At 44.0% G+C, this 19,984-nt stretch overlaps 1 protein-coding gene across 5 annotated transcripts in view; it reads left to right on the top strand.

Annotated features, from left to right (window-relative positions):
* DENND1A (DENN domain containing 1A) overlaps positions 1-19,984 on the top strand; it is a 1,150,393-nt gene that overhangs the window by 411,115 nt on the left and 719,294 nt on the right. For all 5 annotated transcript variants that reach the window (XM_030207362.1, XM_030207365.1, XM_030207363.1 and 2 more), the window contains exon 6: positions 7,815-7,884. In XM_030207362.1, the coding sequence (XP_030063222.1) occupies positions 7,815-7,884 (70 nt within the window). The remainder of the gene's footprint in view (positions 1-7,814; positions 7,885-19,984) is intronic.

Genomic DNA, 19,984 nt, shown 5'->3' with positions numbered 1-19,984 from the left:
CTATGTTCTCTGGACTTAAAGGATGTTTAAAGCATATTCCGATACTGCCAGCTCACAGACAGTATCTCCGATTCCGTCTGGGAACGCGTCACTTCCAGTACTGTATGCTACCCTTTGGGCTCGCCTCCGCGCCCAGGGTGTTCACAAAGTGTCTGGCTGTGTTAGCAGCAGCGCTCCGCAGGCTTGGGGTGCAAGTGTTCCCTTATCTCGACGATTGGCTAGTGAAGAACACATCCAAGGCAGGAGCTCTACAGTCCATGCAGATGACTATTCGACTCCTGGAGCTACTGGGGTTTGTGATAAATTATCCAAAGTCCCATCTTCTCCCAGTACAGAGACTTGAATTCATAGGGGCTCTGGTGGATGCTCGGACGGCTCGTGGCCTCGTCCCGGAGACGAGGGCCAACAATCTTTTGTCCCTCGTTTCCCGGGTGCGAGCTTCCCAGCAGATCACAGCTCGGCAGATGTTGAGATTGCTTGGCCACATGGCCTCCACAGTTTATGTGACTCCCATGGCTCGTCTTCGCCTGCGATCTGCTCAGTGGACCCTAGCTTCCCAGTGGTTTCAGGCTGCTGGGGATCTAGAGGACGTGATCCACCTGTCCATGAGTTTTCTCGAATCCCTACACTGGTGGATGATTTGGTCCAATTTGACTCTGGGACGCCCTTTCCAAATTCCTCAGCCGCAAAAAGTGCTGACTACGGATGCGTCTCTCCTGGGGTGGGGAGCTCATGTCGATGGGCTTCACACCCAGAGAAGCTGGTCCCTCCAGGAACAAGGTCTACAGATCAATCTCCTGGAGTTAAGAGCGGTCTGGAACGCTCTGAAGGCTTTCAGAGATCGGCTGTCCCACCAAATTATCCAAATTCAGACAGACAACCAGGTTGCCATTGTATTACATCAACAAGCAGGGGGCACCGGATCTCGCCCCCTGTGTCAGGAAGCCGTCAGCATGTGGCTGTGGGCTTGCCGTTACGGCATGTTTCTCCAAGCCACATATCTGGCAGGCGTAAACAACAGTCTGGCCGACAGGTTGAGCAGGATTATGCAACCTCACGAGTGATCGCTCAACTCCAGAGTAGTGCGCCGGATCTTCCAAGTGTGGGGCACCCCCTTGGTAGATCTCTTCGCATCTCGAGCCAACCACAAGGTCCCTCAGTTCTGTTCCAGACTTCAGGCCCACGGCCGACTGGCATCGGATGCCTTCCTCCTGGATTGGGGGAAGGCCTGCTGCATGCTTATCCTCCCATACCTCTGATGGGGAAGACTTTGTTGAAACTCAAGCAAGACCGAGGCACCATGATTCTGATTGCTCCTTTTTGGCCGCGTCAGATCTGGTTCCCCCTTCTTCTGGAGTTGTCCTCCGAAGAACCGTGGAGATTGGAGTGTTTTCCGACCCTCATCACCCAGAACGAAGCGGCGCTTCTGCATCCCAGCCTCCAGTCTCTGGCTTTCACGGCCTGGATGTTGAGAGCGTAGATTTTGTCTCTTTAGGTCTGTCAGAGGGTGTCTCCCGTGTCTTGCTTACTTCCAGGAAAGATTCCACTAAGAGGAGTTACTTCTTTTTATGGAGGAGGTTTGCCGTCTGGTGTGACAGCAAGGCCTTAGATCCTCGCTCTTGTCCTACACAGACCCTGCTTCACTACCTTCTGCACTTGTCTGAGTCTGGTCTCAAGACCAACTCTGTAAGGGTTCACCTTAGCGCAATCAGTGCATACCATTACCGTGTGGAAGGTAAGCCGATCTCAGGACAGCCTTTAGTTGTTCGCTTCATGAGAGGTTTGCTTTTGTCAAAGCCCCCTGTCAAGCCTCCTACAGTGTCATGGGATCTCAATGTCGTTCTCACCCAGCTGATGAAACCTCCTTTTGAGCCACTGAATTCCTGCCATCTGAAGTACTTGACCTGGAAGGTCATTTTCTTGGTGGCAGTAACTTCAGCTCGTAGAGTCAGTGAGCTTCAAGCCCTGGTAGCTCATGCTCCTTATACCAAATTTCATCATAACAGAGTAGTCCTCCGCACTCACCCTAAGTTCTTGCCAAAGGTGGTGTTGGAGTTCCATCTGAACCAGTCAATTGTCTTGCCAACATTCTTTCCCCGTCCTCATTCCTGCCCTGCTGAACGTCAGCTGCACACATTGGACTGCAAAAGAGCATTGGCCTTCTATCTGGAGCGGACACAGCCCAACAGACAGTCCGCCCAAATGTTTGTTTCTTTTGATCCCAACAGGAGGGGAGTGGCTGTGGGGAAACGCACCATTTCTAATTGGCTAGCAGATTGCATTTCCTTCACTTACGCCCAGGCTGGGCTGGCTCTTGAGGGTCATGTCACGTCTCACAATGTTAGAGCCATGGCAGCGTCAGTGGCCCACTTGAAGTCTGCCACTATTGAAGAGATCTGCAAAGCTGCGACATGGTCATCTGTCCACACATTCACATCTCATTACTGCCTGCAGCAGGATACCCGACGCGACAGTCGGTTCGGGCAGTCAGTGCTTCAGAATCTGTTTGGGTTTTGAATCCAACTCCACCCCCCTAGGCCCATTTTTTATTCTGTTCCAGGCTACACTCTCAGTTAGTTGAATAAGATGTTAGGTCAATCTCAGTTATGTCCTCGCCGTTGCGAGGCCCAATTGACCATGTTTGTTGTTTTGAGTGAGCCTGGGTGCTAAGGATACCCCATCAGTGAGAACAAGCAGCCTGCTTGTCCTCGGAGAAAGCGAATGCTACATACCTGTAGAAGGTATTCTCCGAGGACAGCAGGCTGATTGTTCTCACAAACCTGCCCGCCTCCCCTTTGGAGTTGTGTCTTCCCTTGTCTTTGTCTTGCTACATACGGGACTGACGAACACGAGCCGGTTCGGGCAGGAAGACGCATGCGCGGTGCGCATCGGCGCATGAGGGCTAGCAACCGTCTTTGCTAGTGAAGATTCCGATTGGAGGGGGTGCCGTGGACGTCACCAATCAGTGAGAACAATCAGCCTGCTGTCCTCGGAGAATACCTTCTACAGGTATGTAGCATTCGCTTTTAATAATAATGTTTCCGATATTGCGGTTAGTGATCAATGTTTGCAAATAAGCTACTTCAGTGAAACCTTTTTAATCCATCACTTTACAATGTTTTTAAACTTTCTATTAAAAATCTTTGAATCATATGATCTAAAGGGGTCTATTTTTTCCTCGGAAAGTCTCTTTTGAATAGCAAATATTTCAAAATATCAGATTAATATTAAAATAATTCAAATTTTCCTCCTTTACATGCTCTTTAACAACACGTCTCTCTGCCAAGAGCCAGCCACAGTGATTCTGCTTTAAAGCTGCTTGTATAAAACACTAACTTTTTCTTTTGTTTGAAGTCTGAATCAGTTAGCTTCCTTAAGAGACATTTTAAAAATGTTAGTTAATCCTTCAGTTGGTTTGTTTACTGAGTCTTTTCTAATCTACCGGCTGGGCTCTTTCCTAAGAGGATTTCTTGTTGCTCTTAGAATATCCTTCACCCCAGCAAAGTTTATTTAAACAAATGAGAGTGAGGCAGCCTATCTGCTGTCTAATCCCTTCTAAATGTTTACATAGCAATGCCAGCCTAAATTCTGTTCCAGTCCTTAACTGTTATTTTTTTTACTCTGTATTATTCAATATGTAGCTGCTAAAGTTGATTGAAATGTATTAACAAAAGTGATAATGCTGTCATATAACATGAAAAGTTAAGTTTCTTATCAGTATGTTTTGATAAGCTACTTATATTTGTACAGTACTTGCAGGCTTCAAATAAATGGTAATGATAGAGTGCTGTTCATTTTGCCTGTCACATAAATTGTCTCACTTCATTTATTACTGCGTGCTGTACAGTTAGCAACCATGGGGGCGCTGGTTTCTTTACAGTTGGCAGAATATAGTCAGTGTGTAAAAGCTTTAACCCCTTCTAAGTATATTTTAAAAAATCTACTGTTTTGAGATTGCTAAAGCATCCTCTACCTAATCTCTGACTAATCTCTGGATGTGTCAATTTTATTCCCTGTTCAGGATAGCTTAAGGGGAAATTCTTTACAGATGTTTGTTAAAAAAACAAAACAAAAATATTGTCTGAAAATTGTGGCATAACCTATGTTGTAGTACAGGTTGCTTGTATGTTTGCATGTAATAAAATGCCCTTAGAAGGTGTGCTAAAAATAAGCAATCACATGGATATGGAATGCATATACTTGTTTTATTGGTGCTGTTTCCTTGACAATGAATTATTTTTTGAGGATAGATACATTATAACATTAAAAGTGTATTTATATTCACTTTCCAGGTAAGTGCAATTGTAATAGCTGAACTGGTTCTGTAGAAAATTGGAGTCTTTAGGATCAACAAAAAAAAGATGTTGCACAGCACAAGGCTTTAAGACCCTACAGGTCCCTTGTTAAATTGTGAAGGAAAGGACGTGTGTGGTCTTTGAAGGCTCTTCAGAAAGAGGTTGTGGGGCACTTTTACTAAGCCGCGGCAAAAAAGTGGCCTGTGGCGGTGCGAGTGCATCTTTTGGGTACACACTGGGACATTTTTTACCGTGTCCTGGAAAAAGGGCCTTTTTGTAAGGGGCTGGAAAATGGATGTGTGGCAAAATAAAAAAACAGTGCGTGTCCATTTTCAGCCTGAGACCTTACCACCACCCATTGACTTAGCGGTAAGGACTCACGCGTTCCTGGACAGTAGGCATGCAGTTGTGCCCACTGGCAGGTAAGTGCCATGCGGTAGAAAATAGAAAAGATTTTCTACTTCGTGTTTTTGGTTCACACGTGGTAGCCGGGATGGTAATGCTGATTTGGCGCATGCTGGATGTGCGTAGGCCCTTACACATCTTTGTAAAAGGGACCCTGTGTGACTTATCTAGTCTGCTGAACCAAACCAGCTGCCTATCTCTACAGTCCCTTCTTCCTCTCCCTCAGATATCCCTTTTGCTTATCCCATGCTTTCTTGTATTCAGATATACTGTCCTTGTCTCCACCACCTTCACTAGGAGACTGTTCTGTTTCAATAATGTTCTATGAACTTTTCCTCCAGGAACTTGTCCAAACCTTTTTTAAACCCAGATATGCGAACCGCCGTTACCACATCCTCCAGCAATGAGTTCCAGAGCTTAATTATTCTTTGAGTGAAAAAAATATTTCCTCCTATTTGTTTTAAAAGTATTTTCATACAGTTTCATTGAGAGTTTCCTGTCGTTGTACTTTTTGAATGCGTGAAAAATCATTTCATCTCCACCCACTCCACACCACTGAGAATTTTGTAGACCTCAGTCATATCCCCCTCAGCTGTCTCTTTTACAAGCTGAAGAGCCATAACCTCTTTAGCCTTTTCTGTAATAAAATATTTCCTTAAATTACTCTACGTCATCACACTCATTCTGTGATTCCCTGTCTTCCCGTGCAGTTATACCTTGGTAGTACTATACAGTGAAACCTCGGTTTTCATTGACTTCGGTTATCGTCGGTTTCTGTTTTCGTTGATTTTTTCAGTGAAAAATTTGTCTCGGATTTCGTCGGTTGCCTCGGATTTCATTGGCGTGCCCACATGACCTCGCTACTAATTTTGCGAAAACAAAGGGCGACCCACGCGTTCTCCTGCTCATTGTGGCATTGTTTCTCATTGTGTGAGCATCACCCCGTGCGTCTAACGCAACGCACGCAGGATAAAATCACATATGCTCAAATCTCATTTTCCCTGTTAAGTGTTGCCCTTGCTAATAAGTTAACCCTTTCCCTTTAGCGCCATCATGGGACTATATTTATTCTCTATAAAATGTGTTTTTGGTGTATTTTGGAGTGTCTAGAACAAATTAATTGCTTCGGTTTTCGTCTGTTTCATTTTTCGTTGATTGTTTTCAACGGATTATCAACGAAAACCGAGATATCACTGTATTAAAATGTCTCTATCATCTTTCCTTTTATTAGAGAGTTGAGGAACACCCACACTGATATAAATTGTGACGTATATATAGGGAGGTCAAGTAAACTTTTCTAAAGTAGTTTTATAAGAACCATATTTACTTGCATGTTATGAAGACATTAAACTGATGTAACTGCATTTAAATTGATCTGATCTTTTGTACTGCATTACTAGTCTTTAGGGATTTCTGAGATATATAAAGGCACCATGTTACTTTGAATGTTCAACACTACATTGTGCTTGTATGATGACCATGCTTGGAGATCAATGAAATATTCTTGGAGAAAAGCTTTGATATATGAAGGAATTTCATAAGAGGTGGGAGAAGAGACAACATTATTCTTATATAGGTAGCCTGGAAATTTGTGTTTTCTCAGATATTAGTTTTAATTTGTCATTATTTTAATATGGGAACTGCAGACACATTTGGGTTATCCATAATTGATTCTGATTGTATATAGCGACTGCTGTAGATGTAGTTTCTGATGTTTGTATAATTTGTAATCTAGAGAAGAGCTCTATCTAATGTAATTTTTTTGACCTTGGTATGTCTTTGTTAGTTTAGTTATTTTTATTACGTATGTATATTGTTCTCTGCTTAGAATATAAAGATTATGCCGAATATAAATGTCATAATAATATATACACTAAATTCGCTTAACATGGGGCCTTTTGTAAAATACGTATTGGAACACGAGAAATAAATGTTGGTTTGTAGCATGTGTAGCCAGAGCAGCCATTTAGAAAGAAACATTCTCACAAAAAAAGAAAGAGCAGCATCACTTTGGGGGGGGTGGGGGGGGGGGGTTGACAGTGTAAGTGATAGTTTTGTAACCTCTTAGTGCCAGCATTTATATGCCAGAATTCCAAATTTTATAAAATTTATGCCAAAATAGAACACAGTAAATGTTGGATATTAGAAGTGGTTAGAAAAACAGGGGTCTTTTTTTTAAGCTGCGAGAAAAAGGGCCCTGCAGTAGTGGCAGGGTCTGTTTTACTGCAGAGGGCAAAATGCCCCCCAAAATAGCCATGCGGTAAGATAACCCTTACCGCTCGGCCATGCGGTGGGGAGCACTTACTGCCACCCATTGAGGTGGTGGTAAGGTCTCCCGTGGTAACCTGGAAGTAACTGGGCAGCGTGCAGTGATGCCCAATTACTGCCAAGTTAGAGCCATGCTATAGAAAAAAGAAAATTTATGGAGCACCAGAAATGGCACGTGCTCCAGCCAGAACTACCTCCGGCGGCCGTGTTGGGCCAGCTGTAGTTCCGGATTAGCGAGCGGTAAGCCTGCATTGGGCTTACCGCCACTTAGTAAAAGACTCCCACAGAGTAGTAAGTATGATTGTCCCCTCAATTGCTCCTGAAATATCCCAGGACCAAAAAAGCAGTTAGCTGACACTTTTATGCAGGATTTGGTGCAGGTATAAATGTTGTTTAGAATTTTTAAAGTATGTGCACATTGCCACTGTGAAACGGAATACACATGCATACTTTTCAGGCCTACTTTTCAGGCCTGCCCCCAATGTGCCCCCTGCAAAACTGTCTGTGCTGTGTTATCTACATGTGTAAGTAGTGGTTTTTCAGAATCACTGTTTAGATGTGTAGGGCTGTAAACGCTGCTGTTTACATGTTAAACACCACACAAGCTTTCTAAAATGACCTTCATTGCTTATTTGTTTTTTTCACTGACATCTACTTGCACCCCTGAAGGAATAAAATATTTTATTTTTATGTTTGGGCCCTGTTTTCTGTGTGTGCTGGGAGAACACACACTTGGATTTTGCAGAGATGATGATGTAGGCAGAATGGTCGTTTTTCAAGGTAATCCTGTTTTAAGGGTTTTTTTCAGTTACTTTTTCATTGGTTTCTGTTTTTCTTTCCTTTTAGTTATCTCCCTTGGTTTGAAGTTTTTTACAAGCTGCTCAACATCTTGGCGGATTATACAGCAAAAGGCCAGGTACCAAAGTGTTCTTAGCTGTCAATGTACTCCATATAAAGCACTTACTAAATACAGTTTTTCAGGGAATAATAAATTAAAGTTTTAAAACATACTTGATATCAGTTACTTTAGGCCCCCCTTTTACAAAGCGTACTAGCAGCTGCTGCACCGCAATGCCGACACAGCCCATTCAAAGTGAATGAACTGTTTCGGCATTACCGCACTGGCAGCCGCTAGTGCATCTTTGTAAAAGTGGGCCTTAGTTCTTTAAGGGGCCCTTTTACTAAGGCGTGCTGAAAAATGGCCTGCGCTGGTGAAGGCGTGTGTATTGAATGAGCGCAGGTCCAATTTTCAGTGCGCCTGCAAAAAAGGCCATTTTTTGTTTGCCTGAAAATGGACGTGCGGCAAACTAAAAATCAGCGGGCGTCCATTTTGGGCCTGAGACATTACCGTCACTGATTGACTTAGCGGTAAGGTCTCACGCGTTAACCGGGCGGTAATCCTCTACGTGCATACATTGCAGATTACCTCCCGGTTAGTGCAACGCGGTAGAAAATAGAAATTATTTTCTGCTTTGAGTTTTGAATGCGCGTCAAAATTTGAATTACCGCCCGGGGCACGCAGTAGCCGGTCAGTACTTCTAATTTGATGTGCATTGTACACGCGTAGGTGCCTATCAGGCTTATTTTTGAAAGAGAAGGGCGCCCATCTTTCGGCACAAATCGGGAGATGGGCATCCTTCTCCCAGGATCACCCAAATCGGCATAATCGAAAGCCGATTTTGGGCGTCCTCAACTGCTTTCCGCAACGGGGACGACCAAAGTTCCCAGGGGCCTGTCTGAAGCATAGCGAAAGCGGGACTGGGGCGTGCTTAACACATGGGCATCCTCGGCCTATATTGGAAAAAAAGAAGGGCGTCCCTGACGAGCACTTGGCTAACTTTACTTGGTCCATTTTTTCTTGTTTCCAAGCCTGAAAAAGGTGCCCGAACTGACCAGATGACCACCGGAGGGAATCGGGGATGACCTCCCCTTACTCCCCCAGTGGTCACTAACCCCCTCCCACCCTAAAAAAGACCTGTAAAATATTTTTTGCCAGCCTCTATGCCAGCCTCAAATGTCATACCCAGCTCCATGACAGCAGTATGCAGGTCCCTGGAGCAGTTTTAGTGTGTACTGCAGTGCACTTCAGGCAGGCGGACTCAGGCCCATCCTCCCCCCTACCTGTTACACTTGTGGTGGTAAATGTGAGCCCTCCAAAACCCACTGTACCCACATGTAGGTTTCACCTGTAAGGGCTATGGTAGTGGTGTACAGTTGTGAGGAGTGGGTTTTGGGGGGCTTAGCACACAAGGTAAGGGAGCTTTTTCTGAAGTCCACTGCAGTGCCCCCTAGGGTGCCTGGTTGGTGTCCTGGCATGTCAGGGGGAGCAGTGCACTATGAATGCTGGCTCCTCCCACCACCAAATGGCTTGGATTTGGTCGTTTCTGAGATGGGCGTCCTCAGTTTCCATTATCGCCGAAAACTGGGGACGACCATTTCTAAGGTCGACTTAAATGTTGAGATTTGGGCGTCCCCGTTCAATTATGCCCCTCTATGCGTCTTAGTAAATGGCACCTAAATAAACTATACTGGGATCATTGAATAATTTGTAAATCCTTAATTCTTGTATGGAAGTTGTAGGTTAAAAGCAGAAACATCACTAGTACAGATGAAAGGATGCGACTAGGCTCAGAACAAAGTATGGCAGCCAACTGTACAACATTTTGGCACTGATGAGTCTTTTTTAAATTTTGTTTTGTTTGTGTTTTAAATGTGACCTTACTCCTATGTGCTTCTATGAAAATAAGCCATGCATGTGTAGTAGTCTTACTAAAACTATTTTTTTTCTTTCAAAGTTATTAACAGTAATGGATTATGAAACTTTAGCTGTGTTATGTTTTTTTTTACTTGTTGTACTGATTGATCTTGAGTCTTTAGAAAAATGGTTAATAAACTGACATGAATTCTCGCTATTTTGAATATGGTAATGGACTAGCAGAGTAGGATGAGAATATTTGTTAGCATTACATATCCATGGACCTGCCAACTGAGAGGTTAAATTATTGATTCATAGTTTGGTAGTAGCTATAACCTGGTATTTACAAAGCAGGAAGTTGCAAGGAACTCAGATGTTGCTCATGTGAGATGGCTGTTACTATTGTATTCATAATCAGGCCGATGTAATAAGAGTGCATGGAAAATCTGATATATTTTTGTTTTACTTTGGTATTGAAAAATGAACTTGAAGAACTAATGTTAGTAATATGTAATATATCTTTAAAATCAAGCATTGTACTGGAAGAGTGTTATGGCGATTTTTGAAGAAGGTTCCAGAGGTGATCTGGGAAAGTATAGGCCGATGAGCCTGACATTGGTGCTGGGCAAAATGGTAGAGACTATTTATAAAGAACAAAATCACAGAGTATATTCAAAAGCATGGATTAATGAGACAAAGCCAAAATGGATTTAGTGAAGGGAAATCTTGCTTCACCAATCTACTACATTTCTTTGAAGGGATGAACAAACATGTGGATAAAGGTGAGCCGGTTGATATTGTTTATCTAGATTTTCAAAAGGCATTTGACAAAGTACCTTGTGAAAGACTCCAGAGGAAATTGGAGAGTCATGGGATAGGAGGTAGTGTTTTATTGTGGATTAAAAACTGGTTAACAGAAAACAGAGACTAGGTTTAAATGGTCAGTATTCTAAATGGAGAAGGGTTGATAATTGTGTTCCCCAGGGGTTTGCTGAAACCACTGCTTTTTAAAAAAAATTATTTTTGAATATTAATATACAATATCCAAACAGTATCATAATGCCAGGATACAAGAAAACATTCAAGAATATTACACATAATACATCAAAATAGAAAAGGTTCTATGCTTCGCCTGCAATATAAAGAAATAAGATCCAAAATAAGGAAAAGAAAAATAAAGAGAAAAAGAATATAAATACGTATTGGAGATTCGTCCCTCCCACTTAGCTACCTCAGCCGCCCTCTAACAGTGTACATATGGAACTACATTATAACATGTACATCCTCCCTGGCAGTTAGAAAGTCTTCAAATTGGTTAGGTTCAAAAAAACTGAATTTGTTTACCCACAAGCAATACTATATATTTACAAGGAAAACATAACACAAAACTGGTGCTCAAGGCCTGATCCCTGTCTCAACTTCTGCTTTTTAGCATATTTATAAATTATCTAGAGATGGGAGTAACTAGTGAGGTAATTTGCTGATAACACAAAGTTATTCAGAGTTGTTAAATTGCAGTAGGACCTTATGAGACTGGGAGACTGGGCATCCAAATGGCAGATGACGTTTAATGTGAGCAAGTGCAAAGTGATGCATGTGGGAAAGAGGAATCTGAACTATAGCTATGTGAAAAAGGTTCCACATTAGAATTAACTGACCAGGAAAGAGATTTAGGTGTCATTGTTCATGATCAGTGCTCAGTGTGTGGTGGCGGCTAAGAAAGCAAATAGAATGTTAGGTATTATTATGAAAGGAATGGAAAACAAAAATGAGGACTCTATAATGCCTTTGTATCACTCCATGGTGTGACTGCATCTTGAATACTGTGTGCAATTCTGGTCACTGCATCTCAAAAAAGATATGGAGGAATTAGAAAAGGCACAGAGAAGGGTGACAGAAATGATAAAGGGGATGGGATGACTTCCATATGAGGAAAGGCTAAAGTGGCTAGGGTTCTTCAGCTTGGAGAAAAGATGGCTTAGGAGAGATATGACAGAGGTCTATAAAATATTAAGTGGAGTGGAACGGGTAGACGTGAATTGCTTGTTTACTCTTTCCAAAAATACTAGGACTAGGGGGCATGCAATGGAGCTACAAAGTGGTAAATTTAAAACTAATCGGTGAAAATATTTCTTCACTGAATATGTAATTAAACTCTGGAATTTGTTGCTAGAGAATGTGGTAAAAGCAGTTAGTGGGGTTTAAAAAGTTTTGGGTAGCTTCCTAAAAGAAAAGTCCATAAGCCATTATTAAGATGGACTTGGGGACAGGACTTCCGGTGGAGCCGAGCGGGAAGATGGCCGCGGATTAGAGGGCTCCACATCGCTGCGCGAGGGACTTCCATTCCACCCGCTCACAGGGTCCCCCCGCGACTAATAATGCTGTCTAAAGGTCCCGTGAGTTAAAAAATACCAGCGGATCTCTGCCGATGTGCCCAGCAGAGCGGTAGTAGGAGCTTAATTACCGCAAGCGAAGTGGCCCAAGATGGCGACCGGAAGAACTCGGGAGCGGGCAGAGGAGAGACGGCAACATGGTCTAGCGGCAAGTAGCGGCATGATAAACTGCGGGGCGCAATAAAAGGAAGGCCAATAAAGCAGGAGTAGCTCAGCGATCGCACATCCCGCCTATCCCTCCCCCACCTCGAAGGGGGTCCTGGACTGGTATATATTTACCCCTATGGTCGGCGGGAAAGCAGGATAAACCGAGGGAAACAGAACGGCAAGCTACGCACCGGTGATTCCTATGGATTGAAATTTGTTACAACTGCCCCCATGACCATAGCAGAAATAACTGCTAGCAGACGAGAAGAATTGTGAAAAGATTGATATTAACATATAGATGGGACAAAGAAACGGTTTCTAGGAGAATATTATCCTGCTCACAATAACTAAACTATCGTAAGAAGCGAAGTAATAACACTGGTTGCGGGATATGTGACTCCTTTTGACACTCTCATATACGGGTTCCAGTGCCATAAAATTGGCGTGCGTAGTACAGCACAGGGCAATATACAGACTGTATGGAGCAATATCTGAGACCTAAGTCTGCTGGTACAACCCGAAGCGGCACCAAATACGATAAAGGGAAAAATACTCCCCCATCCATAGCGGTTAAAATGGCAGAAGGAAAACTTGAAAAGCTGGGGGACTTTTCTGAAAAGCAATTGGCTCAGATCACCATGGCAGTAAGTGCTGCACTTAATCCAAGATTTGACCTGCTAGAACGCCAAATGAGCAACATGGAAACTAATATGGCAGATACAGTGAAAAGACTGGGGGAAGCGGAAAGCAGAATCTCAGTTTTGGAAGACACCAGGGCACAAAACACTCACGATGTAACCCGGCTGATGGATCAACTCAAGGCACAACAAGATAAGATTGAAGATATGGAGAACAGAGCAAGAAGATGTAACTTGAGAATTGTTGGCCTACCAGAGGCGATCCCAGAAAAATCGCTGGGGCACGTGCTGGAACAATGGCTCAAAAAAGAACTGGCTTTGTCTGATAGTTATGGAGAGCTGTGCATAGAAAGGACGCACAGGTTGGGCAGGTGGCAACAGGAACAGCAAAGGCCCAGACTGGTGATAATCAAAGTACATAACTACTTGCACAAAGAGGAAATCATGAGAGGCTTTCGTTTAAAAAGAGACACTTTGAGATATGACGGAGCCCAGATAAAAATCTTTCAGGATTTCTCAGCAGGAGTACAAGAACAAAGGCGCAGATTTCACCCGCTTTGCACAACTTTGGTCAACAGAAAAACAAGATTCTTGCTACTCTACCCGGCTGTTTTGAAGATTCAGCACAAAAACAGATGGCGCTCCTTCCATTCAGTCCAAGAGGCTCAACAGTTTATAGACGTTGAACTACAGGCACCTAATGAGGCACCCACTTGACAATACTGATTAGAAGACTATTGTTAACAGCCTAAGCAGCTTTCCAAGTACACAAGAAGGAGATGAAGATGTGGTTCACTGAGGTTATGTATATAATGCATTTACTGGTGCACTAGAGATAAAATACAAAAATGTTATATGTTTCATTAATAGGAATTGTATTGGAGGGAGTTTACATATTTCAGGATCATCCTAGAATGGCCCGGCCCCAAAAAGGGGGGAAGAATTACAACTGAGAGCCGGGATGGTGACCTGGGGGGTGGGTGGGAAGGGGTTACCTCATAGCGGTACCTGTCACCCGGAAGTAGAGAAGTAAAGGTCAGGATTGGGAGGGAGGGGGGCTTAGTTAATGGGATGGGTAAAGGGAGGGGAGGACGAAGATCTGGAAAGAATCAGTATCTAAGGGAGGGAGGGAGCTCCAAAGTTGCAGAGACAAGGTCTCACGCACAGGCCAAACAAAAGGGAGGAAAACACTGGAATAACATGCCAATGGGGGTGAGAACAATGGGGGAAGTAATATGTACACAGCTGCTGGGGAAGGGCTGGGACCCAGGGGCTGAGCTTTCAGAATTCATACATTGGAAGATAGCAAATCGATACGATTACACACTGTAAGTTAGTTACTTGGAATGTGGGGGGCATTACGTCTCCCATTAAAAGGAAAAAGATAATAGCGCATTTAAAACGCCTTAATGTAGATATAGCATGTTTACAGGAAACGAAGCTAACAGCAGAAGAACACAAAAAACTCAAACAGGGATGGGTAGGAAAAGTGATATACGCATCTCCAGACGGGCGAAGAGGAGGGGTGGCAATATGTATCCACCGCAGACTGGCCTGCAGGTCAGAAATGATCCTACAAGATCCCAAGGGGCGATTTCTCTTGATTAAGTTATGGCTACAGGGGAGAGAGTTATACTTGTTAAATGTTTATGCTCCTACCCCCCCTGATAGCTCCTTTTTCCCGGGATTACTGAGGCAGTTGTTACCATATGAAGATAAACATTTAATTATAACAGGGGACATGAACATAACAATTGACCCTAAGATAGATTATTCAGGGGAGGGTGACAGAGGAGTTGAGGGTCGGAGAGGGTCCCAGATGCTAGGTGAATTTGCTAACTCCCTCTCTGTCATAGATGTGTGGCGGAATTTACACCCTGATCAGAGAGATTACACGCACCAGTCCAGAGCTCATGGGACATGGGGGAGATTAGACTACATATTTATTTCTGCAACTTTGTTCCATTGTGTCAGGGACACGAAAATTGAGGAAGTTTTAATATCTGATCATAGCCCCGTTTGGCTGGAGCTGGAGGCGCCAGGTGGCTTCCAGCCGGCCAGACGGTGGAGGTTCCCTGGCTACTTGGTAAAGGATAAAGTTTTCCAAAAATTTCTAGTAAAAAAGTGGGAAGAATATGAAATGTTTAATAGAGAACACAAATCGAATCCACAGCTGTTTTGGTGCGCTGGGAAAGCGGTGTTACGGGGAGACCTGATAGCATACGTGGCTAACAAACGGAAAAAGAATGCAGTTAGCCTTCTGCAGCTCAATAGGCAGTTACGGAATGCTAGACGCCGATATACCGCACGACAGTCTATGGCTAACAAAGAGGCCTATCTGTCTATACAGGCTGCTGTAAATTCCCTATTACATGAAAGAATGCTAAGGAATGGAACCTTTCAGAAATATAAGTTCTATCGTTTTGGAAATAGAACAGGGGGTATGTTGGCCAGATTGGTGAGGAAACGAGAAGGAAATAGAACTATATCGGCCCTTAAAGGAAAAACGGGAGATCTCACTAATGATCCAGATAGAATCCTTCAAATATTACAGGATCACTTTAGTCACCTTTACAGGGCCAACCAACCTGCCGCGGAAGCTAATTTGAATGACTTTCTCGGTAGGGCAAAAATGCCAAAACTGGGAGAGTCAGAAATAGCATGCCTAGAGGCCCCTATCCAACTTAAGGAGCTGTCCGAGGCAATAAAGGGGCTAAAGTCTTTTTCCGCTCCCGGGGTGGATGGGTACTCAGGAGAATTTTACAAATTGTTACAATCCCAGCTGATATGCCCATTATTTGAATATCACCAGGCGGTAATAAGGGAAGGGAGGCTCCCATTGCATGAAAACACAGCCTGCATATCACTATTGTTGAAGCCGGGAAAATGCGAGGAGGACTCTGAATCTTACAGGCCTATCTCGTTGATTAATGTAGATGTCAAATTGCTAGCGAAGATTTTGGCCAACAGGCTCAATATGTGTTTACCGAGTGTGATTGAGCCTTCACAAGTGGGATTTATTCCCAAAAGGCACTCGGTGTCACATATTCGGAGAGTTTTACTAACAATGGCAAAGTGTCAGTGTGAGGGAATCCCCGGGATGCTGGTGAGCCTCGACGCTACAAAGGCGTTTGACAGGGTCGAGTGGACCTTCCTGTTCCATATGTTAGACTGGATAGGAATCCCTGAAGAAATGAGTCAAGCAATCAAGGCTCTATATTCTGGCATGGAAGCATATGTTACAGCAAATGGGGGGATCTCGAGCAGATTCCAAATAGGTAGAGGAACGCGCCAAGGTTGCCCCTTATCCCCACTTTTGTTCGATCTTACATTAGAGCCATTACTGCGCCTTCTAAATTTGGATCCGGGAATTGGAGGGATACGATTGGGGGAACAGGAGGTACGAGCTTTGGCTTACGCTGATGATGTCCTCCTGGTTCTAACTAACCCACAGGAGTCCTTTAAGACCGCCCTGACATTGATTGAGGAGTATGGGCAGCTGTCCGGGTTTAGCCTTAACCTTTCTAAGTCATGTGCGATGTCCATGGATAGCGATAATAAATTATGCTGGCAGGGAGATGCATTACTCAGATGGGAGACCACAAAAATGAAATATCTAGGAGTATATATAACTAGAGATGGTGCCTCCATGTACAGAGAGAACATAAATCCTCTGATGGAGATGACTAGAAACAAGCTGTCTATGTGGAGGGAGCTGCCACTCACAATCTGGGGCAGAATAGCATTGTTCAACATGATGATTGCCCCCAAGTGGCTATACGTCTTTCAGCAGCTACCACTGGTTTTGAAAAACAAAGATGAAAAGCTCCTTCAGCGCCTCATACAAAAGTATCTCTGGCAGGGGAAGAAGCCTAGAATTCCTTATCGTCTAATAACGACCCCAAGAGAGGGGGGAGGTATGGGACTCACAAACATTAAATTTCTGGCGATTGCAAGTTCCATGAGACACATAAATGACTGGTTTAGGGGGACGTCAGATTTCTCAATTACCCCAGTAGAGACGTCGTTATTCCCAGATATACACTTTAGTCACCTGCTTCATACTGGGACGGCCCTGCCTATTGCAGCATTCCGTAGACACCCCCTCTTGAAATCTCTCAGGGAAACGTGGAGGTGGGTGTGTAGGCGCTACCACTTTTCTGCGCGCACATCCCCATGGTTGTCAATATGTGATAATCCAGCGTTTCCACCAGGTCAAGGCATTAGCATATTTAATAGATGGGCAAGAAAGGGGATGATATATTTGGCACACGTAGTCACAGAGCAGGGACGAATCCTCCCATATTTAGAGCTTCAGACCAGATACGGGATCCCCCCGACATATCAATTTGCATACTGTCAATTAAGTCACTATATTGCTTCCCTGAGGTGGACAGACCTCACGGAGGATGTAGTGGAGGTCCTCTCTGAGGAGTTCACACTGGGAGCTCAGCTCTCAGTCCCACTGAGATTCCATCACCGACAACTGAAGGACACAACAGCAGAATTAGATTTCAGACAGATTGCACGGGAATGGTCAAGGGACCTGGGTTGTACATTTACAGAGGAAGAATGTAGATCATATTTAAAAGCCATTTACAAACAACGACTCTCAGTACCTCAAAGAGAGAGGCTATACAGATGGTTGTTAAGAACACATATATCTCCACACAGAGCACAGAGAGCAGGGTTTTCTGCTGAAGGAGCTTGCCCCAAATGTAGTCAAGGGGCGGCCTCTCTGGGTCATATGTTTTGGGGTTGTCCCAATGTGGGGCGGTTCTGGAGGCAGATTATAGCAGGAATAGACTTATTATGGAATTGTACTTTCATTTATGAACCCCTAATTCTATTTAATCTTTTCAAATTCACTGCGGAACCCCCAGAGGGCTTTAGGGCATTTGCCAAAATGGCTATATATTTCGGAATAACCACAATTCTACAATTTTGGAGGGCAAAAGAAACACCCCCACTACAGATATGGCGTGCACAACTGGTACGACAAATGAGAATAGACAGATGTGGGGTGACTGATCTAGAAAGCCCTGCAGGTCTCAGGTTCAGGGCACAATGGGAAATGCTTTGGATTACTCTTCCGGCTAAGGCACGAAGTTTACTGTTAAATTTTTGAGGCCTTCACTTATATCTTAGGGGCACAACCTATGAATAGGAGTGTCGACGATGGAGGCATAAATCACACAATATTTGCTGATAGATGGGCAGACAGTGTGCAACGAGAAGTACCGTTATTTTGGGTGTAGACCTTGTGAGCATTGCATTCCCAACACAGTAGACGTGGTAAATGGAGCAAAGGGAGGGGAGGGGAGGGGTTAGGAGAACGGGTGGGGACAGATAAAACAGGGGGGTAGGGAGGGGGACCCTTCAGGATTAATAATGCTAAATGCCCTACATAAATTGACACCGAACAAAGGAGGTTATTTTGGAATGATCTAGACAGATGTATGTCAATTATTGTTTTGTTATATATGCAGTAATAACATGTGACCGATAGGGTGAATTATAGGGTCATTAGAAAGGGAAGGGGAAGGGAGGGGAGAAAATGTAAAATACTTTGTTATAGCTTGATCGGCTGATTCAGCCTGCTGGTTGACAAGTTCATGTATAATGTTACTCTGTGGCACAAAACTGTTTTATTTGTCTGTTACAACCAATAAAAATGATGGACTTGGGAAAATTCACTGCTTATTTCTAGGATATTCAAAAATAGAAAAATTGGCTATGCTCTACCTGAATGATATTGTAGAATACACAAATAAATATAGGAAGAGCAGACTACTACAACGGCAAAAGTTTTTTTTTAATAATGAGGGGGATGTCTCATACAGTCATGCAGGCACGCTGTATTAAGCTCTGCAATTATGACATAATATAATCATTGACTGCCCCCGACCACCAGTAGTGCACTATGTTTGCTTATTGTGAATTTACTAATACTAAATTGCTTTATATAGCATTGTGCTCACATCACTCTTTTTTATAAAATAATTTTTGGTGCACTGCGGTTGAAGTACTGAAGCTCCGAAGAGCTCTACCGCTGTTGCAGTCAAAAATGCAAATGCAAAAAAAATAACTTATCTTAATGTTGCTCGAAGCTACGTGCCGCCATTGTACTTCATATAATCTTTAAATTGGTGCGTCTCTCGTGCTTCTAAACTTCACTTGTCAGAGTTTAATTGTATCTCCGGTGTCAATGCCCACCCGACAGGAGCCTGTTTCGCAATCATCTGCTTTGTCAAGGGAGATTGGCATATATTTTAACAGTTCCTTTACCGGTCGCTGACATCAGAGGAAGGCGGGGCGCAGAGAGAGGGCAGGAAGCGAACGATGGAGTCGAGACTGGCTGCTTGCTGCCTTTACGCCCGCCCGCTGCTGCAACTGCTTCAGTTCCCTGTGCAGGGTAAGGTGTCCATCTTTCTTTGCTGTCCGCCTGCTGTGCACCGGTGCTCCATTCCTCTTCTCATGTCCTTGACTCGCCGAGCGGCTGAGACGGTGGCTGAGCTGCGGCCCGGTAACACTGTGCGCGTGTCAGAACGAGCCAGAGCGGGAGGTGTCGGAGCGGAGCCTTTCTGTTGTGTTCGTTAGCAGCGGTTGCTAAGCAACCAGAAAGAGTAACAGAAGCTGTACGTCGGGGGCGGGGCTGGTGCTAGGGCCCTCCTTCCCCTCCCCCTCGGTCCCCGCATCATGGGCGACCTCCTGGCCTGCGAGGCGGAGCTGCTTGGTTTGCTGACAGACTATGTGAGCTTTGCAGAATTTGAAAAAAAAAAACAACACTAAAATGTTTTGCAAAGGAATGCAAACTAAAAGGCAAACCATTACCCAAAACAACTGGAACTTCCCTAAAAGACTCCATTTTGCAGTTTTCCCTTGGAAGCACTTGGTAGGAAAGCTGGACAAAGCAGATTTTGATGACCGAATCTATCTGGAGACCAGTGGAGCAGCTTTGAGCCAGACCACAGAATTTGTTCCCAACCCTACAGTGCATCCCTCTTTTAAAGAGCTCTTTCAGGATTCTTGGACCCCAGAGCTGAAGACAAGGTTGGAAAAATTCCTGTCTGTGATGTTGAAAGCAAGCAGTACCCCTCGGCTCTTCACGTTATATAAGGACAGTAGACAGAGCAGCAAAGG

This window comes from Microcaecilia unicolor, chromosome 6 (assembly GCF_901765095.1).
Source record: "Microcaecilia unicolor chromosome 6, aMicUni1.1, whole genome shotgun sequence".
Classification (NCBI taxonomy): Eukaryota; Metazoa; Chordata; class Amphibia; order Gymnophiona; family Siphonopidae; genus Microcaecilia; species Microcaecilia unicolor.
Note: the sequence above shows the minus strand (reverse complement) of the source record. Positions and strands in the feature narration are given on the sequence as shown.